Source organism: Neovison vison, chromosome 3 (assembly GCF_020171115.1).
Source record: "Neovison vison isolate M4711 chromosome 3, ASM_NN_V1, whole genome shotgun sequence".
NCBI classification, from domain to species: Eukaryota; Metazoa; Chordata; class Mammalia; order Carnivora; family Mustelidae; genus Neogale; species Neogale vison.
The window spans coordinates 211,670,537-211,690,429 of record NC_058093.1 but is presented as its reverse complement, the minus strand read 5'-3'; the positions used below and the strand labels follow the sequence as shown (position 1 = coordinate 211,690,429).

Genomic DNA, 19,893 nt, shown 5'->3' with positions numbered 1-19,893 from the left:
AAGGGAAAGACCTGCGAAGAGGCCCGGGAGGGGACCAACATGCCCCAGCGCCAGGGCCTGCGGGCCGGGATCAGGGGGCCTGGCGTTCTCTGCGTTGTCCACGCGGTGGGCGCGGGCGACAGCCGCGGGCACTCGTCTGGCCAGGGCACCAAAGCGAGGAGCGGCCGCGCCCGGGTCCTGAACGCCGCGCCAGACGTCAGCGCCGGCGGGGCCCAGGAGGCTCGGTAGCTCTGGTGTCTGGGAGGCTCTGCAGCCCAGCGCCGGGGAAGGAGGGTGTGGGGCGGGGCCGGGGCGGGGCGCGTCCACGGGGCGCTCAGCTCCGTCCCCCCCCTCCCCGCTCCCGCCCCCCTACCCCGCCTCTCCGCTCGGTCCACCTTAAGGGGCGCGCTGACATCAGCGCGCCGCCGCCGCCGCTACCCGTGGGGTGGGATTTCCTCCGCCGCCGCCGCCGCCACCGCCGCCACCGCCGCCGCCGCCGCCGCCGCCGTCGCCGCCGCGGGTCCGCGCCGCGTTCAGCCCGCCCCGCCCGACCCCGGCCCGACCCCGGCCGGCCCCGCCCGCCAGGCCCCGGGGAGGGATGCGGCGGCGCGGCGCCCAGGATGCCCCGCAGCCCCGGGACGCGCCTCAAACCCGCCAAGTACATCCCGGTGGCTACGGCCGCCGCGCTGCTGGTCGGCTCCAGCACCCTGTTCTTCGTGTTCACGTGAGTCCCCCGCGTCACCGGAGGGGTGCACAGGCGGCCGCAGACGGGCCAAAAGGGGCAGGGGCCGGTACAGCGGGGGATGCAGTTGGCAGGACTGGGGGGACAAGCCCCGCGGTCTGGGCAGGGCAGGGGGCCAGGGGCCAGAAGGGCTGGGCAAAACAGGGCTGGCACCAGGGCTGGGCTGTGGGTGATGTGAGCTCCCCACCCCGACCTGGGCTGAGGCAGAAACAGTGAGTGTGCCTATACGGGGGCACCAGGGACAGGTGAGTTTTGTGTGGGGACACGAGTGCCTGGCTGGCACCTCATGATTGTGCCAGGCCCTGGGTGTCAGTTGCTGGGCCCAAACAGGGGAGTGTGTGCAGTGGCTGCCCAGGGTGTGGCTGCAGCCCTCCCCTCCCCACAGGCTGCATGAGAGGGGGATATAGGCTGCTGAGAGCCATCAGCCCCTCCAACAAGGAGCTGTGGGTGGCTCTTGGGTCCACTCCTGGTTGTCCAGTCCAGGGCCAGAGCCAAGTTGTTCCCGCGTAGGTGTGGCCTGGACAGGCTGCCACGTGCCTGTCCCAAAGCCACCTTTGATGCTGGCCTGGCAGTGCCCTCCACCCTCCCTTGACCTTCTCAGGAAGGCTCGGGGTCGCAGCTGCAGGGCCCAGGCCAGGCCACACCCAGGGACACCAGCCATATTGGGCACTGGGACCCTTGAGGCAGAAGGCAGGCAGGGCCTCAGAACTTCATCTGAGACAGGCTGGCTCACACATAAGCCTGCTGACAACACCATGGCTGTGGGGCAGCCCCCCCACCCCACCGCCAACAGGGCTCCCTCAGGTACAAGGAGGGGTGGGAGTTTCAGGCTCCAGACATGCAGATCACCCACTTCCCCAAGTCCCATGCTGAGAAACAGCCCAGGTGACTACAGCAATGACTGCTCAAGCCTTCCCGGGAAACTGAGGTGTCACCAATGGCTGTAGTCCATGGGGGCCTCTGTTCAGAGGCAGGTCAGCCCGAGGGTGAATGAGCCTGGGGTTGAGGGGAGCAAAAGCTGGCTTGGCACCCTTGCTTTGCCTTAGCGAGAGTGAGGGTAGCAGTTATGAGGACGGCGAGCCTGCATTGGGTACCCATGGAGGCTCAAGAGCTCCCTACCTGGAGGGCGGGGCTGGGTGGGCGCACAGGCTGCCAAAAGCGGGTTTAAAAAAGGCCTGTGTGGACGGGCTTATTTCTGGCTTTGGCAAGTAGGCATGTTCTTGTTACTCAGATGCTGTTGGCTGTGGGGCAGAGAGGAGAGAGGCAGGTGGGCAGCGAGTGTAGGGTCTTCTGGAGAGGTGGGACCTGGCCCAGTCCTGGCCCTGCGGTCCCCCACACCTGGCCTCAGGTGTGCTTCTTGGTAGCCTGGCCTCCACTTGCTGGTCCTGTTTCTCACTCCCGAAGTGTAATTCAGTGTTTCCCTCCCTGACATTAAAAGTAATATGTGTTCTCTTTCAAAAACTTGTGAAATGCAGGGAAATAAATCTTTCAAGAAACTGAAACCAACCCTGCTCCACAGAGCCTGCCTGTTTCCTCTCCTCTCCTCTTAGGCTCACCTGAGTCCCGAGGTAGTGTGCTTGTTATAAGCCCTTGGCTGTGATTGCACAAGGCCCTTACACGGCTGTCCTATGAACTTGAAACATCTCAAGATGTGGGCACTGATGCTCCTGCACCCTGCCAAGTTCTTTCTTCCTCCTCAGAGCTGGGGTTCTGGGTTCAGGGACACCAGCCAAGAGAGGGGCAGGGTTGGCTCAGGGCGCTGCAGGCCTTTCCCTGTGTCCTGCCTTGTGTGTGACCCACTGTACCTGAGAGATGGTGGCATGTGCCTCTGCAGCAAGCTGGGGGTGCAGGGGCACCGGCTGGGGGCCAGGTGCAGGCATCCTCTAGCCAATGGAGCCTTGGTCACCCTTAGGACAGGGCTCCCCTCACCACTGAGGCCACAATCCCTGGGCCAAAAGGCCACTGCGGACCCTGGCCTACCATAACCCTAGCTCCACTGGGGCCCTCCAAAGCAACTGGGTTCCTGAAAAGGGGTTCTGTGGGGCGAACCAGGACTACTGACACCACTCACAGTGTGCCGAATTCCATGCAAGCAGGGGTCCCAGTGGTTGCCTCCTTGGGATAGGCCTCTGGTCACCCTAGCAGCCACACTTTTACCCTTTCTCTGGGTCCAGGCCTGCTGCAGACTTAGACATGTAGGGAGGAGAGAGCAGGCCACTCCTGTGTTTTCTCCACCTTGCCCTTTGGGTTTCCACTGGCTTCTCTCTTCTCTGCTTTTACCCCTTGAACTTGATTGGATGCTGTGTGGCCCCAGGCCCCCTCTCTGCTCAGTAAACATGAGTTGCCCCTTTTGGGGCCCCAGAAACCCTTCATACTGTGTCTCAGTGCCAGGCTGGGTCAGGTGCTGTGTGGGTTTCCAAGAGCCCCCAGGCCAGGTCTCTGCCTTAGCCCCTTCCTCCTCCCAGAGCCACTTTGGAGAATGACAGGGAGTCTGGAAACATCAGAAAGCTAGGGCTGCTTTTGGGTTACCAATCCCTGGGGCCAGGCTGGGCCATCTTGTCTCTGTCCAGGACCAGGGGGCTGACTTCTGGGATGTCACTGTCTCTCCCCAGGATGGGCCTGAGCCCTCCCCATGCCCAGAGGCCCAGGCAGGCTGGAACGCCCAGCATGGGATGGTGGAGGGGCAGGCCCAGGTGGACAGAGCCCCTGGCAGGGGCCACACGGGAAGGAAGGAAACTCGGCGTGAGCCCCCTGCCAGGCCTCACTGCCTGTGGCCTACCATATCTTTGGCCACCTGAGCCTCAGTTGCCTCATCTCTTAGGTACCTGCAGGGATTGGATGGGTGTAGGAGGACAGAGGCCCCTGCCTGACCTGGCCAGGGTGGAGTGGCCACAGACCCTCTGGGCCCAGGTGCCCCTGCGCATGTGCATCACTCTTAAACACAAACAGTATTAATGAAGAACCCAATTTAAATGAAAACGTCTGAGTTAAAATTTTCCATTCCACATTTAGCTGTGGCGCGCATACTGGCCCTGTGGAACCCCCCCACCCCCACTGGGTGGTGTCTCCCCGCCGGGCTAGGCGGACTTGGGGCCTCAATCTGGGTGGGGCCCATGGCAGTGGTGTGTGGCCCTAACACTCAGAAGGCGGGGGCTGGATTGGGAGGAGGGCTTCTAGCCCCAGAGCTGGGCCAGCCCCCCCTCCCCGCCAGGCCCGCCCCGGGCCCCACAGGGTGGCTGCAGCCAGCAAGGGGTGGCCAGCCCCGGCCTGGAGCACACCAGCCCCTGGGTGGGAGTGGAATGTTGTCCCTGTGGGCGGAGGGGCCCCTCTTGGAGCCTAGGACAGACTCAAGGTGGCCTGAGCACTTCTGCCTGCCAGGCCTTGCCCACGGAGCTTGCACGTCCTCACGCGTCCTCCCGCTTGCCTGGTCCGCAGGGAGACAGAGCGTGTAGACAGGGGGTCGGTTTGAGGAAGGGCATGGCATTTCTGCTTCTTTGTGTGTTCGCATGTGCATATGAGTGTGTGTGTACATGAACGAGGGCACAGGTGTGTCTCTGCGGCCGTGTGTGTGTGTGTCGGGCAGGTCTGTTCTCACAAACATTTATGCACATGTGTCTCGCTTGTCAACACATGGTGTATGCTCATGTCCACGTGCCTTTTGGATGTGGTCGTGTGTGTACATGTGTCTGTGTATGTGTATATCCGCTGGCATGTGTTCACACGTGTGTGTCCTGGAGTGTATTTGTGTGCATCGCACGTGTGCATGTGCATGTGCATGTGTCCCTCCCTGCTTGTGGGGACACATGTCTGTGCGTGTGCCTGTTGGCTCTGGCCGGGGAGCCAATTATCATTTGGCCTGACCCAGGCCTGGACCCTCCTGGCGTGGCCTGGGTATAGAGGCCTCCTGAGGGAGGATGAGGGGTCAGGAATGCCCGGGAGGTCCCGATCCTGGGTCAGAGTCGAGCCTGGGGCCTGGTGATGGTGAGTGGATGGGGCAGTGGCTCAGATCCCTGTCAGAGGCCTGCACCCCCCAGCCACAAGCTTGCCCAGCACCAGCTAAGGCCCCAGCCCCCTCTCCCTCCTGTGTGTGGCCCAGGTACACAGAGGAGTGGCGCCCATAGTGGACAGAGGCCACCTACACTTCAGTGCAGACGTTGTCCTGTCATGTATCAGATTCCTAAACGTGGCCCTGTTGCTTTCCAGGTGTCACCCTAGGCATCTTGTTCGGGGCAGCTGTCCAGCCTGTCCAGCCAGGGTGGGAGTAGGTGTTCATTGAGGCTCAGGGAGGACAAAGCAGTACGGGCCACCTGGGCCAGGGGAGACTCTGGCCAGTGCGGGTGTGGGGGCTGCCCGTGGGGTTCAGTCCCCCGCCTGCCTGTATGAGAGTTTGAATCCCAGCCCAGACGTATTCTCACACCGAGGTCTAGGTATGTGACAAACTGTCCCATACCCACTGCTTGTCTCTAAAATAGGAAAGCGGAAGCACCCATTCCCTACAGCTGGAAGGGAGGATTCTGTGGTTCACTGCACTGGGCAGCTGGGCAACAGGCTCCTGGTATCCACCGGCAAAACCGGATGGTGGGGATGGAGCCTCTGACTGTCCCCATGTCTCCCCCCCCCCCCGCCAAGCCTGCACCGTGTCCTTGTGCCAGCCATGCCCACCCACCTGCTGCAGCTCATGTGTGCGCGTCTGCTAGCCCCAGAGCACCTCAGGACCTCCCTGCCCCTTCCTCCTCAGGGGCGGGCTGGCCCCACTGGCATGGGCCCTGCACGTGCATGAGAGCTGACCCTTGCCTTTAGTGCTCTGCTGTCCTGGCCTTGGCATTCTTGACACTTTTTAAACAGCAGGCCTGCATTTTCGTTTTGTGCAGATTGCACAGCTAGCCCTTCCCAGAAGGCACCATGGGGAGCTGGCTTGCCCCACCTGAGTGGGGCCCCCACTTCTCCCGGCCTCCTGGTTCTCCGGAGCTGACCGCTCCTGCTTGCCTGGAAAGCCTGTCCCCACTGGCATTTTGGCTTCTGTCCCCCACCCCACCTTGCCAGGCAGACCAGACCTCCAGGGTCTGCTGTCACCTTGCTGAATGGGATTGGGTCAGAGACCATGACATACATTGAGCGCCGTCTGTGTGCCATGCTTTAGCTTGCGGGGCTGGGGAATGTAGAAGGCATTGACTAGTAGGCACTCAGGACTGCCCGGGCAGGGGGTAGTGGAGGAAGGCCCTCCCTGCAGAGGGAACCCATGTCCTCAGGGAGCACGTCCACCTCCACAGCAGGTCCCGGAGAAAAGGAAGGGGTAACTTGCGGCTCCCGGCCCGCTGCGCCTGCTGCCGTGGGAAGTGGAATCTTTAAATAGCCTCTCGCTTTCCACTAAAAATAGCGAAGTTCTGCTGCCATGGAGGTGGTTGCTGGGGTGGCGGGGCTGGCTCCTGGCCAAGGCAGGCGTGGGCACACCAGCGTGGCCGGCGTGCGCTGGGGCGGTGGGCAGGGCCATGGGTTCTACTCACCCTGCTGGAGGCCACGATGCCCTGTTCTCTCAGTCAGGGCTACTGCGGGGGAGCTCCCTGGCCATCCAGTTCCACAGAGGGGCTAGGTATGGGGAGGGAAACAGCCCGTCAGGGGCCCCCCATTTGTCAAAGCAGCCAGGAGCCATCAGGAGCCTGAGGCCAGAGGAACTTTATAAGAGCCAAGTGGTTGGACTCAGGGACCCGCTGCAGGGTTGGGACATGGGGCCACAGGTTATGTGCCCAAGGACTGGTAGATCTCCAAAGAGGGCTCTGGTCTGGTCCCTAGAGGGCAGAAGAGGACAGCGTCTGGCAGAGCACCCATCGGGGAGGTGTGTGAGATCCTTGTAGGGTGCCAGGAATCTGGGAAGGCTTCTTGGAAGAAGGCACAGCCTTGAGCCATGGGTGCGGGGGTAGTAAAAGATGGTAAGTGGCGGGGGGGTATCATGCTTTTCTAGAGTCTCTGGGTGTTCCCCATTGTCAGATGGATAGTAAGATGACAAACTAGAAAGAAGGGGCTGGCTGGATGCGGATATGCCCAGTGGCCCAGACCCTGAGACTTCATGCCTCAGGGAGAAACAAGGGTGCCACCCACCATGCATTTCCTGACTGAGAATTGGAGCTCCACTCGCCCCAGATTTTCCCTGGCAAAGAGGCCCTGCTAGGCTGGGGCAGGTCTGCCTGAGGACCGGGGCTGCTTCTGTCTGTCCTAGCAGCCAGGTGGACTGGGCTCATTTTTCATCCTGGACTCCTGCCTCCAGTCTGCCACCCCTCCTAAACGTGGGAGCCCGGGCCCACAGGCCTCTCTGAGCCTCAGTGTCTTCAACCACGAGTTGAATTCCTAATACGCACCTGGACGGTTGCTGGAGTCATTGTCCACATGTGGGCAGCCCACATACAGGCCACAAGGTGCCCAGCCCCGATTGTTGAGGAGAGAAGCGGCAGGCTGATGAGCAGAGGTCTCCCAGTGGTGATTTGGCGGCAGTGGCCTCCCTGACTGCCACGTTGAGAACTGATGGTGGCCTTTGATGGCCCAGCCTGCCTACGTGTGGCCATGCCTACCTAGTTCATCTGTCCCCACGCCCCATCCCCGCCCATCTGCTGCACCGCCAGACCGAACTCTGCCCTGCTGTCCAACGCAGGTGCCCATGGTTGACTCGAGCTGTGTCCCCAGCTGTTCCTGTCTACAATGGCATCATCTTCCTCTTTGTCCTGGCCAACTTCAGCATGGCCACCTTCATGGACCCTGGCGTCTTCCCCCGAGGTAGGGCCCTGTGCCAGGGCATGTGATCTGCTCACTTTCACTAGAATGTGAGTGGCTGACATGTGAGAGCCTTTCAGGGATGGGTCCTGGTGGGTGGGCTGGCAGAGATGCGGGAAGGACTCTCCTGGCAGGGAAGTCACTTTCCTGCCACCCTCCTCTGGCCCTGGCTCACAGCGGATGAGGACGAGGATAAGGAGGACGACTTCCGGGCCCCGCTGTACAAGAATGTGGACGTCCGGGGCATCCAGGTCCGAATGAAGTGGTGCGCAACCTGCCACTTCTACCGCCCACCTCGCTGCTCCCACTGCAGCGTCTGCGACAACTGCGTAGAGGTGACCGTCCTGCCACCCTGTCTGCCCCCCTGCCATGTCCCTCTCCTCCCACCCACCCTGTGCCCTGACTCACTGCTCCTGCTCAGGATTTTGACCACCACTGCCCCTGGGTCAACAACTGCATTGGGCGCCGCAATTACCGATACTTCTTCCTGTTCCTGCTGTCACTCAGCGCACACATGGTGGGTGTTGTCGCCTTTGGCCTGGTCTATGTGCTGAACCACGCTGAGGGGCTGGGAGCTGCCCACACCACCATCACGTATCCTTGGCTGGCCCTCGGGGGGATGGGGTGACTGCTGGGGAATCCCCAGAGGGTGGGTCACCATTGCTAGTTGGGTGGCAGTGGGAGTGGTTTGTTCATGGGCACCGGCTCCGTGTTTTCGCCTATGGCCATTGGCCTTAACGGGCCAGCATGGCCGTCATGTGTGTGGCTGGCCTCTTCTTCATCCCTGTCATCGGCCTCACTGGCTTCCATGTGGTGCTGGTCACTCGGGGGCGTACCACCAATGAGCAGGTGCTGACCTGAGGAGGGCCCCTGCAGCGATGGGCATAGGGGGCATCCCCTACAGGCCAAGAGGGCCAGGGCTGCACCAGGCCCATGTTGGGGGGTGTCAGGGAAGGGCTGCTGGAGCCTTCAGCTTCCGTAGGGGGAGGAGACCCAGGGTGGTGCATGAAGTATGGGGCTGCACCTGTGCTGCCCCTCCCCCACTCACTCTCACCTCTGGACATTGCAGCCCTCAGTAACTCAGGGCCCAGAAATTTGACAGCTTCCTGCAGGAAACATTGGGGGGCAATGGGTGGGGGGGCACCCTGCTGACCCTGCCCAACCTGCCCCCTGAGGAACCCCAGCCATCCCTGCCTGTCCCCCTCTCAGCCTTGTCCTGGACCTTGGGTGGCCAGGTTGGCTGAGGGGTCCCACATCCACAGGTGACGGGCAAGTTCCGCGGGGGCGTGAACCCCTTCACCCGAGGCTGCTATGGGAATGTGGAGCACGTGCTGTGCAGCCCTCTGGCACCCCGGTGAGGCCTGGATGGGGTGTCAAGGGGCCTCTGCCGGGTTTGGGGTGGGCAGGTGTGGACCCTCAGCCCAGTTGACCTCTGCCTCTGGCAGGTGCAGCCAGCCTTGCCTTTGGTGAGCGTTCAGGCCCGGTCACCCTGGTCTGGCCATTGACCCCTCTGCCCCCACCCCCGGCACAGGTACGTGGTGGAGCCCCCCCGGCTGCCGCTGGCTGCTCGCCTGAAACCGCCCTTCCTTCGGCCTGAGCTCCTGGAGCGAGGGGCCCCACTCAAGGTCAAGCTTAGTGACAACGGGCTGAAGGCTGGCCTGGGCCGCAGCAAGGTGGGGGCTCTGGGGTCAGGTAGGGTGTGGGGTAAAGGGCAGACCCTTGGAGGCAGGAAGCAGCTCTGTTGGAAGGGGCCTAGAGTGGAAGGGGGAGGAATTGGGTAGATTCTGGAGAAGGGACTAGGGCCCAGGGCTCAGGGAGGAATCCCCAATTATGCCCCACCCTTGGCCCACACCCTACCCAACACTGACCACGCCCCCTCCCAGTCCAAGGGCAGTCTGGACCGGCTGGATGAGAAGCCGCTGGACCTGGGGCCGCCACTGCCCCCCAAGGCGGAGGCCGGCACGTTCGGAGGTGACCTGCAGACCCCACGCCCGAGCAGTGCTGGTGAGGTGGTGGTGGCCAGACAGAGGGAGGGACATGGACTGACCCCAGCCTGACCGTGGTCCGTCTCCCCAGAGAGCGCCCTGTCGGCGCAGAGGACCAGCCCCCCGACACCTGCCATGTACAAGTTCCGGCCTGCCTTTCCCTCGGGTCCCAAGGCGCCCTTCTGCGGGCCTGGTGAGCAGGTGAGGAGGCCTGGCCCCACCCCCAGGAAGTCCTACTCTCCCCCTCCTGGAGACCCTGTCCCCAGAGGCCTTAGCCCCTAGGTCCCACTCCTGGAGGACTTGCCCCAGGAGGCCATGTTCCTGGGGCCATAGGGTCATAGAGAGCCTTGTGGGCGCCAGCAGGACCTCACTCTGTGGGAATTCCAGCTAGGCATGAAGGAAGGGCTGGCACAGGCTGTCCTGGCTGGCCCCTTCTCCTTGGCTGGTGGCATTGCCCGCTGGCCTGGTAGGCGGCTGCCCCCAGGGACAGTGTGTGCCAGGATGCCTGGAATTCCACTATTAGTCACTCTGTAAGGCCCACGGGAAGGCTTCAGAAGAATTTGAGATTGTTTAAGAAAACACATTTATTTTTTCTGAGTTGTATAAGTACTCTGAGATCACTGCGGAGCAGTTGGCAACCCTGGACAGCCTGAGGATTGATCCAGAACCCTGAACATTCCCAGGCTGCCCACCCTCTTTCGTGGCCATCTAAGAGGCGAGCCTGTGACTGGGCCAGTATGTCTGGACTGGTCGGTCGCCTCCCCCCAGGACTGATGCCCTGCTCAAGCCAGCATCAGCATCTCTGGGCTAGGCAGGGAATCTGGGCCTCCTCGGCCAGCATGCCATGGTCCTGTCCCAGGAGGGGTGTCCATCAGCCCTTCTTGGGAATGGGGGGGCTTTAGGTGCCCTTGCCTGCTTCATCTTGATGGGATTGTCCTGGGTCCCACAAGGATTCTGGCCTGAGTACCCTGAGGACACGTTTGTCAAAATCCCCTCTGGGTTTTGAGTTCTGCAGGCTCTCATCCCCAGCCCAAGCCCATGCCCACAGGCTTTGGTTCACAGAGACTCAGAGAGGCCCCTCCTGGCTGTTGCTATGGCTGTCCCCCAGAAGGCCCTGCCCCGTGTGGGCTCTGAGGGGCCTGTCCCAGCTTTGGTCTTACGTGGCCATGACTGCAGTCCTCAGCTGTGACGTGCCTGGGAGAGGGCTCTGGGCCTCTGTGTGGTTATTTTATCTCCTCAAGGCCCAGCTCCCGAGGCTGTCCCCACAGCCCCCTCCTCTTCTGTGGAGAAGTAGGAGCGGGAGAAGGGTGCCTAGCCTTCCCTGGGGAGGCAGCGTTTGGGTGCTCTTCTCTCCCCTGTCCCCACTTCCTTCTGTGGTGGGCAAGGAAGAGGTGTTTAGGGGATGGAGACCTTCCGGGAACAGCTTGTCGGTTACACGTGTCACTGAGATTGTAGCCTCTAGGGGTGGGGCACAGAGCATCTGGTGGCTGGGCCGTAGTAGATGTGTGCCCTCTCTCCCCACAGGTCCCTGGCCCCGACTCCCTGACGCTGGGCGAGGACAGCATCCACAGCCTGGACTTTGTGTCAGAGCCCAGCCTGGACCTTCCTGACTACACGTCTGGAGGCCTGCACGCTGCCTACCCCCCATCCCCGCCACTCAGCGCTGCTGACACCTTTTCGGGTGCCTTGCGCTCCCTGAGCCTCAAGGCGGCCAGCCGGAGGGCTGGGGACCACGTGGCCCTGCAGCCTCTGCGCTCTGAGGGCGGGCCCCCGACACCCCACCGCAGCATCTTCGCCCCCCACGCGCTGCCCAACCGCAACGGCAGCCTGTCCTACGACAGTCTGCTCAACCCCGGCTCGCCCAGCGGCCACACATGCCCAGCCCACCCCTCGGCCGGCGTGGCCAGCTATCGCTCGCCCTACTTGCACCCAGGGGCGGTGGGTGACCCACCGCGGCCCCCGCCCCGTAGCTTCAGCCCGGTGCTGGGCCCCCGGCCGCGGGAGCCCTCACCTGTGCGCTACGATAACCTGTCCCGGACCATCATGGCCTCCATCCAGGAGCGCAAGGACAGGGAAGAGCGGGAACGGCTGCTGCGCTCCCAGGCAGACTCGCTCTTCGGCGACTCGGGCGTCTATGACGCGCCCAGCTCCTACAGCCTGCAGCAGGCCAGCGTGCTGTCCGAGGGCCCCCGTGGCCCGGCCCTGCGCTACGGCTCCAGAGATGACCTAGTTGCGGGGCCCGGCTTCGGTGGTGCCCGCAACCCTGCGCTGCAGACTTCGCTGTCCTCGCTGTCCAGCGCCGTGAGCCGGGCCCCGCGGACCTCCTCCTCCTCCCTACAGGCCGACCTGGCCAACAACAACGCCCCCGGGCCTCGGCCTGGCAGTGGCTCACACAGGTCTCCGGTGCGCCAGGGCCCGCCCTCCCCACCCAGCACTCCCCGCTCACCCTCCTATGCAGGCCCCAAAGCTGTCGCCTTCATCCACACGGACCTCCCGGAGTCGCCACCCTCGCTGGCCGTGCAGAGGTGGGTGCTGGGGGCGGGGGGCTTCCCGGCACAGGCCAGGTATCTGACTGCCTGTAGGACCCCTTAGCCGAGCATGCGGGGGCTATCTGGGAAGCCAGTGGTTGCCTCTGGGGGCAGTGGGGTGCTCATCCTCTTTAGAGGCTCCCGGCCAGACTGTGTGAGGGTTGCCCAGCTCCAAGGATGCCCTGACACATCCAAGGATAGCAGGTGAGGAGGATTTGCACCTTGAGCCCCAAGGCTGCACATTCTTCTGCAGCTGGTGCAACCAAGTGGCAGGGGGACCCCGGGGTTTCTTCCCTTGGAGACGGTGTGGGTCGAGGAGGCTGAGTCTGGGGGACATCATCCGGCAGCAGGACATGATGGCCTGGGAGCTCATGGCCCCAGGAAGTAAGGGCTTCCTTGCTCAGAGATGGGGAAATAGGCCCAGAGGGGCAGGCTGGTTCCAGGCTCCTGGCAGGTGGGTAATAGGAAGCATGGATGGCTGCTTCACAGGGTCAGGTCCAAGTATATGAGCTGAGCGCCTGGGGTGTGTGGCTGTCATCAGGGCATCTCCTCTGCCACCCTGAGCACGGACTCAGTGAGGAGGCCCCTGCTGTGGCTGGAACCGGCCCAGTGGGTGGCAGCTGGACAGTGAGGTGGGATGGCAGCCACAGGAGGGCAGCCCATCCTCGTGAGTGTTTGGGCAGCGATGTCAGAAATGCTGTTGGTCAGTACTGGGCAGGCTGGAGGGCAGGAAGACAGCCTCTTGTTTTCCTAAGAGGGAGCAGGGAAGGAGCCAGAGTCACCCCTGGGCTCCTCAGGTTGGGGCACTGGGACAGTGCAGGGCCTGGGGGCTTGGCCAGTGTCTATCTGGCCTCCCTATGCTCTGGGATTGGTGCCAATGGGAGGGATTGAGAGACCTGGGAGGGGGCTGATGGCCATTCTGACATCTGTCTGTCCTGTGGCAACATAGTCCCCTCTCTGCAGGCTGTGCACCCCCACCCACCCTCTGGGTGGGCCCTCCTGAGCTCAGAGGCAGGGGCCACCCCGGGCTTTGTCTGTGTCTGCATCATCTGTCCCGTTGCCTCTGCTGGCCTCTGTCATGCCGTGGTCCCGTGTTCACTGTGTGTGCGCGTGTATGTGCTTGTTTTGATGCAGGGACCACCCTCAGCTGAAGAACCCCCCAAGTAAGCTTAACGGGCAGTCCCCTGGCCTGGCCCGCCTGGGGCCTGCCGCTGGCCCCCCAGGGCCCTCCGCCAGCCCTGCCCGGCACACGCTCGTTAAGAAGGTGTCCGGCGTGGGTGGGACCACGTACGAGATCTCAGTGTGAGGACTGACTGCCATCCATCCGCCGTGGAGCCCCGGGGACCAGGACCCCCAGCGGCTGCCCTCCCCTCCCGACTGCTCTGCTCCGGGAGACCAGGAGGCCCAGGCCTGGTGTGGACACGTCAGCGGAAGAGACCACGCCTCCCAACAAGCCTACCCCTCTTCCTCCGCCTGTCCATCTGCCCATCTGCTTGACAGGGCTCAGTGGGACCAGGGGCCGCCAGGCCGTGGGATCTGTGTGCCGGTGCCCCGGCTCCCACAGGCGGGGATGGCCAGGGGGTGTGGGTTATATCTACACCTGCTGCCCTCGTGCCCCTGAGGCTATCCCCAGGCCGGTCCCCACCTACTCCCCTCACAGAAGGGTCACTGTGGCCCAGAGATGGACAGAGAGTCCTGGGTCCCTGGCCACCCTGGACCGGGGCCCCACCACCCGGCTGCTCCTAACTCGTTGCCTTTCAGGGACCCGCTGGAAGCTTGTAGCTTGGCCAGGCCAGTTCCTCTTCGGGGAGTCCAGCCCCAGCCTACAGGCATCCAGCTCGGGGATGGCTCTGGGTTCTGAGAGACAGGTGGACGAGGCACAGACAGACAGCCAGCTGTGGGTGGGGTCCTGGCTCCGTGTGTCCTGTCTCACCCAGCTGGTGGGTGCGTCCCCATTGTCTGTGCGCTGAGCTGCCATGCCACGTCCCATGTGTTAATGCTCGGGCCCCCGCTGCCCCCACTGCCGGGAAACTCGCTTTCATTGAAGCCTTAACCTCTGCTTTATGCTCTTGTGGGAGGCGACTGGGGGGGCAGGTGGGAGCAGGCACAGGCTGGACGCTGCCACAGGGGGCCCATGAGACCAGGAGTCCTCTCCCCTGCCAAACTGGAGATTCCCTACCCCAAGACATGCCAAGTCCAGGCCCCGTGGGAGCCTCGGCGCCCTTGTGGGAAGCCCACGGGGGCGGGGATCAGAGTTCCGCCTGGCGCCAGGGACCCGAGAGTAAGCACACGGCAGCGTCCGCTTGCGTTGTGTCTGTTTTATGTTTTTATATCTACATCTATATATCTATAATTTTATTAAAAAAAGAAAAAGAGTCATTTCGCTCCTTTCCTTGAGCAAGGCCAGGGCTGTTGCTGCAATGCAGGGGCTCCGGGGGTGGGGAGCAGAGTGGGTCAGGCTCTGGGAGAGGCGTTGGCCAGGCATACGGGCATTCTTCGTGGGTTTTTTTCACTGACTTAAGCGGAGTTGGAAGCTTGGGAGGTGGGGGCTGACCGATGGGTCTTTGGCTGACAAGCATGAGGCTCCCGTGGGTCTGCGGCATCCCTGGTGGTTAACAGCGCATTTGAAGAAAGGTTGGGGTTGCAGCCGCCTCAAGGCCCCCTGGGGACCCCCGGGACCCCCTGAGAACCCAAGAGCTTTTGGGGGAGATGGAATAGGGGGTGCCTAGGGGGCCACCCATCGGTGGAGGGCCCTGTGGGGGCCATTGCCACTTCTGCAGCTGCACTCACTGGAACTCACCCTCTTGGCCACCTGAGCCTCCCCTACCCCCCCTCCAATGCTCTGCTGCCAGATGTTGGGGGTGGGGGCACTGGGAATCCATGGCTCTTTAGGGCTGAGACAGCCAGGGCAAAGACTGGGAGGATCTGGGGCGGGGGCTGGCCCAATGCAGGAGGCTAGCTGGGCCTCGGACCCTGCCCTGGGCAGCTCTGCCCCATGCTGACCTCCACCTTTCTGCTTCTCTCTCATGGGACGCTGCGGCCCCCAGGGGGCGGATTGGCACCTGCAGCCGTGGATGGGGCCGGCGTGGCCAGCCCAGGGTGCCCCCCGGCCTGCACCTATGCCACCTTGGCCTCCCCGAGGACCGCCCGCCTCTGCGGGCCCCCTGGAGCCCGGCCGCTGGGGTACCCCCCCGAGGGACTATGTGCCGCCTGCACTCAGCTGCCTCCAGCCTTTTCCCCAGTCTCTCGGGGCCTGAGCGGGATACCAAGTAGGCAGTTCTGGGGCAGAGAGGACAGCCCAGGAAGCCAGGCAGCCACAGACCCTGGGCCAGGGGCTGGGGGTCCTCTCTCCACCAGCCACACCTTGACTGACTCCCAGCCCGCTGGGGCTTGTGACCCTGTGCCCACCCACCTCAGGAAGTCCCCACCTGCTGCATGGGGTTCCACTCCCCAGGCAGGGGCCCCGGAGCTGCTGGGACCAGCACACCGCCCTCCCCTGCCTGACCGAGCACTTTAGAAGCCACTTCCTCCCCAGGGAGCCCAGGCCTCTGCGGGTTGGGCTGGGGTGGGGGTCTCAGGTTGCCCCTGCAGGTCGCTGCACTCCCTCCTCCCCACACCCAGCACATGAACAGATGCCTTAACCTCTTGGAGCCGCCGGCCTGGTGAGCCATCCGGGCCCTGCCAGGGCGGGGAGGAGACCCTGCCAGTCCAGTGTGTTCCTGGTGACTGCTCTGCCCAGCCCTGCCCGGCCTTTTACTTTTTACTCCGAGATGCGGCACCTGGGGGAGCTCAGAGGGCCCCGCTACCCCATGCCCTGCAGTCCCTGCCAGCCAGCCCGGGCCTGGACGCCCCCGGGGGCAGGGCGGGACTCTGGGCTGGCCCTTTTCCTGCCTGGGCGGTGCCTCTAATTCTCCCACTCCGGGATGAGCGAGCCACAGAGCTATTCTCTATTGTTCTCAAAGGTATTTCCCCCGCCCCAATTTAATGCCCTAAATAAAATTTTTGGTGTTTACCTCCACAGCTCTGTCCACCAACGTGGTCCCCCTGTCCTCCGAGCCTTGGGGCAATGCCAGGAGGCTGGACTGGACAGGGATCCTAGGTTGGGGAGGGGACAGGAGTGGGAGGTGGGGGGTACTGGTGGCCGGTCGAGTGTGGAGAGGGTGGTGTGGTCGGCCAGATGGGGATGGAGGGTTATGCAAGGGCTGCCAAGGTGGTGGGTCAGCAGATTCAGGACTGAGAACCTGATCTGGTCTGCTGATCGGGCCTGGCCCCAGGGATGAGGCCCGAGGACCCCTGGTCCTCAATTTCAGTGGAGACTGTCCTGTGACACCCTCTGCTCAGAGGCCTCCCTGGTGGCCTGGGGTGGGCTGGGGGCTTCCCGTGGAGGGGCTGCCTGGCCAGCAGGCGGGTGGGGCATATGGCCCCTAAGGGAGAGGCCCCTCCCTGAGGAAACCTTGGTGTGAGACTGGCCTCAGAAGGCGGCAAAACCTCCTGCCTGCGCCACCCCCCCCCGTTTCCATGGAAACAAGCTCACACGCACCGTGTGTGTCACGACTATATGTCCAGCAGCAGGCCCAGCCCTCAGGACAGACCCCGCCTCTACCCTTCTCCGCAGCTCCTGGCAGGGACGGTGCGCGGCAGTGCCGTGGGCAGGGGCCAGCGCGGCCGCTGGGCACCTGGGGCCACGCCGGCCGCTTGGCCTCCTCCTCGCTGGGGCCGCTGGGCCTCCGGCCTAGAAGGGCAGGAAGTCGTCCACCTCCAGGCGCAGGAATGGGCCCAGCAGGGCCCGGAGCTTCCAGACAGCGGCGCGGCTCAGCAGGGGAGGCACCAGCCCCTCGAAAGGCGCGGGGTCCACCACGTACACGTAGGCGGCGGTGCAGGCCAGCAGGGCGCCCAGCAGCAGCCTCAGGGCCAGTAGCCTGCGGGCGGCGGCGGTCAGGGGGCGGGGGTGCCCTCGGGGACGGTCCCCAGGGACTGGGCTCGGCCGTGCACTCACGAAGCCACCTACCAGAGCTGGCCTTTGAGGCCCTCCGAACATCCCAGCTGCTGCGGCCTTGCCTTCTGCAGGGGAGGGGCTGGGTCAGAGCCTGACCCCATGATGGGGAGCAGGGGCTGGGCTGGGGGCGGGGGAGGGCGGTTTCCCTGTGCTACATGTCCCTGTCCTTACTCAGGACAGGGACCTGTAGCCACCTCTCAGGGATAATTGGTCACCTGGCTCCTGCTGGGGCTCACGCCCTGGGGCATCCTTCACTGAAGCCCACATCCCCTCCCATAAGAGGGGCCTCCAGGGTGAGACTGGAGTGTGGGCAGGGGGGCTTACCGCTACGCACGCCATCTGCTGCTCCTTCCTGGCCTGGGTGCGGCACTGGGCCCGCTCCCTGGATGGGGGGAGGGGTGCACCGTCAGGGCCACGTGTACCCCCAACCCCAGCCTGCTCCGCCCCCTGGGTCTGTTTCGGTGGAACTGGGGAAGGGTCCGGGGTTGAGCCATCCCATCCGGGTCAGGACACCTGCTGCCCCTTGCCCAGTTCAGCCAGGCCCCCCAGGCCCCTGACCCTGCACATCACCCCAGAATCTCCAGCTGAATGTCCTCCATCTGGTCTAGTACTCCCCGGATGTCCTTCTTGAGGTTCTGGGGGGGCAGAGGGGGTAGAACAGGTCCTCTCACCCCAACTCCTCTGCTGTATTCCCCTGCTTCTTAATGCTCCCCCACGCCCCAGCACCCTCTTCCTACTCCCTGTTCCCCTCAGCCTCAGGGGTCACCCTCTGGGGACCTACCAGGAGCCCCGTAGCCTGGTTGTTCAGAGCCATGTGCACCTCGGCCACGCCGTCCCACACCTGGAGGGAGAAGAGGGGCAGGGTCACCTCCAAGATGTGTCCCACCAGCTGGCTTCCCCAGAGGTCCTTCCATCCCAACTGGGCAGGCACCTCGGTAATGGCCATCTTCTTTCTCTCAAAGGACAGTCGGATCTGCTGCAGCTCATTCTGGGGAGGGACACAGTGTGGGCACAGGCAGGGCCTACAGTGTCAGCTCCTTCATCCGGCTACTGAGGACTGCTGCACAGAGAGCGCCCTCCCCTGGCCTGGCTCCCAGGGACCTACCTGCGACTGCTGCACGAAGGACTCCTCCCCCCGGCACAGCTCCCGCCGAAGCAGCTGCAAGGGTGCCCTGTCCTCCAGGGGCCGGGTACTGGCCTGCTCGGGGGGCTGTGGAAGAGCCCTGGGGTCAGCCCCGAGGCCGTGGGCAGCACCTGTGGTCATGGACTTCTTGAGAGCTGGGGTGGGGCTGTGGCGCATGGAGTCACAGCTGCCCTCCGTCCTGCCATGGCTGGGCATCCGCCGTGCACTTACCCAGGCCAGGGCCGTGCAACTCGTGTGCTCTGTGCACAGGGGTAGGAACTGCTGCCCTGGCCCCAGGAGGGCCCCCAGCTGCTCCCGCAGGTCCTGGTTCTGTCTTTTCTGCGGGGTGGGAGGGTGGGCAGGGGCAGAGAGAGAGACGGGACTGCTTGTCGTAGCTGCAAAGAGCTGCGAGCCCATTGCACAGATGGGCTCTGAGCCTGGGCTGATTCCACAGGGGCTCCTCACTCACCAGATTCTGGTTTTCCTGCTCCAGCTGGAGGAAGGACTGCTCTGCAGGATCCAGGGGCATGCTCTGGAGAGGGGAGGGGGCTGCCCTGGGCGAGGCCGGGGTTCCTGACCCCGTTGGCAGGGGTGGGCAAGGGCAGGGTCTGGGCCCTGAGCTGGGGGACCCCCCCTGCCTGGGTGCCCCTTGCTCTCGCCCCGAGTGCAGGGGCCATCCCCACCCCAGCCTTGCCTCCACTTGTGCTTGTCTTGCCCCCGCTGGGTCTCTCGGTCTCTGTCGCTGCATCTCGCCCTCTTCGCTTGCCAAAAAGTTCCCAGGTACCTCACCCCCGACCCTGGGCCCCCCACCCCCTGCCCCCGGAGGTGGGAAAGGCCTGGCAGACTCTATGGAGTGAGTGGAGCTGAGAGGCACCAGGCAGGGCCACCTTACAAAGCCCTGGCAGGGTGAATCCAGGCATCCTCCGTGGCTGCTTGAAGCTGACGGCTGGGGGCACGGGGGGTGGGAGTGGCCACAGGGGCCCAGGGTTTTGGGCCCCTCCATACCTCCCTGTAACCCCTTCCTTACCCCAGGTCCAGGCTCTAGCCTGGCCCGACCTGCCACCCTCTTATTGAGGGCCCTCTAGGTGTCATGGCTCACAGGTCCGCCTCAAGAGTGCCTGTCACAAAGGCCTGGGCACAGCCAGGGAGGTCATAATGGGCTGGGGTGGTGGCCAGAGTCAGGGCTGGTGGGGCCCCCTCCCCCCAGGTGCCTGTTCCTGAAGTGTCCTTCTCCGCTCCTTCCCCCTCACCGCCATGCATCTTCCCCACCCCAGCTCCCCCACCTGCATTAGTTATTTTCTGAAAATGTAACAGATAATGCAGGTGCAAAGTTAAAACAAAATCAAACGCCAGAGGTGTTATCCAGTGAGGTCCTCCCACCCCAGTTCCCACCACCCACCACCCCCAAAAGCCTGGTCATTAAGATCCTTCTGGGGTTCAGCTGCACATTCTGCCCAGCTGGGCGGCATGCCCCCCCACCGGCCCCACTTCGCACAGAAGAGCTTATCCCACAGCCTGGCTTTTGCACCTAACCGATCTTTAGGATTTTTAAAAAAAATAATTTATTGAACATTTACTTTAATGGTTCTGTAAGGACGATTATCATCCTCTTTATAGGTGGGGACACTGAGGCATGAAGACACTGGGTCCCTTGCCCAAGGTCACTCCACTGTTCAGTGATGGAACCAGATATAAGATTGTTCTTCAGTGTTTAAGAAGTTTTTGTTTTTTTTTTTAATTCCAGCGTGGTTCACATATGATGTTCTATTAGTTTCAGG

The 19,893-nt window shown here is 63.3% G+C and overlaps 2 protein-coding genes across 5 annotated transcripts; one reads left to right on the top strand and one right to left on the bottom strand.

Annotated features, from left to right (window-relative positions):
• The first annotated feature begins 528 nt into the window (after positions 1 to 528).
• On the top strand, positions 529 to 15,962 carry ZDHHC8 (zinc finger DHHC-type palmitoyltransferase 8). Of its 4 annotated transcripts, none has more exons than XM_044243688.1 (11): positions 529 to 703; positions 7,365 to 7,486; positions 7,661 to 7,818; positions 7,905 to 8,077; positions 8,230 to 8,332; positions 8,746 to 8,837; positions 9,015 to 9,156; positions 9,367 to 9,487; positions 9,560 to 9,669; positions 10,993 to 11,993; positions 15,044 to 15,962. In XM_044243688.1, exons 1-11 carry the CDS (start codon positions 600 to 602, stop codon positions 15,267 to 15,269), a joined length of 2,352 nt encoding a protein of 783 aa, XP_044099623.1. In that variant the 5' UTR covers positions 529 to 599; the 3' UTR covers positions 15,270 to 15,962. The 4 variants fall into 4 exon arrangements, with proteins under 4 accessions (XP_044099623.1, XP_044099621.1, XP_044099620.1 ...); XM_044243686.1 differs by lacking the exon at positions 15,044 to 15,962 and adding an exon at positions 13,131 to 14,375 and having other exon boundaries at positions 9,367 to 9,454; XM_044243685.1 differs by lacking the exon at positions 15,044 to 15,962 and adding an exon at positions 13,131 to 14,375.
• A 766-nt stretch (positions 15,963 to 16,728) lies between these two features.
• CCDC188 (coiled-coil domain containing 188) lies at positions 16,729 to 19,315 on the bottom strand. Its single transcript, XM_044243689.1, has 9 exons — positions 18,585 to 19,315; positions 18,347 to 18,454; positions 18,098 to 18,202; positions 17,924 to 17,980; positions 17,774 to 17,833; positions 17,563 to 17,627; positions 17,317 to 17,374; positions 17,005 to 17,057; positions 16,729 to 16,915 (listed from the first exon to the last, which is right to left on the bottom strand). The coding sequence occupies exons 1-9, from the start codon at positions 19,116 to 19,118 to the stop codon at positions 16,729 to 16,731; spliced, it is 1,227 nt and encodes a 408-aa protein (XP_044099624.1). The 5' UTR covers positions 19,119 to 19,315.
• Between the last annotated feature and the right edge of the window lie 578 nt (positions 19,316 to 19,893).

What these genes read in the sequence shown, in the direction of transcription:
- CCDC188 (XM_044243689.1), bottom strand. Translation starts at nt 19,118, where the DNA reads ATGGAGGGGCCCAAAACCCTGGGCCCCTGTGGCCACTCCCACCCCCCG. An exon ending in CCTTCGTGCAGCAGTCGCAG is followed by an intron (nt 17,981 to 18,097) that starts GTAGGTCCCTGG and finishes GTCCCTCCCCAG; the next exon opens with AATGAGCTGCAGCAGATCCG. An exon ending in ACCAGGCTACGGGGCTCCTG is followed by an intron (nt 17,628 to 17,773) that starts GTAGGTCCCCAG and finishes CTGCCCCCCCAG; the next exon opens with AACCTCAAGAAGGACATCCG.
- ZDHHC8 (XM_044243688.1), top strand. Translation starts at nt 600, where the DNA reads ATGCCCCGCAGCCCCGGGACGCGCCTCAAACCCGCCAAGTACATCCCG. An exon ending in ACCCTGTTCTTCGTGTTCAC is followed by an intron (nt 704 to 7,364) that starts GTGAGTCCCCCG and finishes TGTCCAACGCAG; the next exon opens with GTGCCCATGGTTGACTCGAG. An exon ending in GCTGCCCACACCACCATCAC is followed by an intron (nt 8,078 to 8,229) that starts GTATCCTTGGCT and finishes TTAACGGGCCAG; the next exon opens with CATGGCCGTCATGTGTGTGG.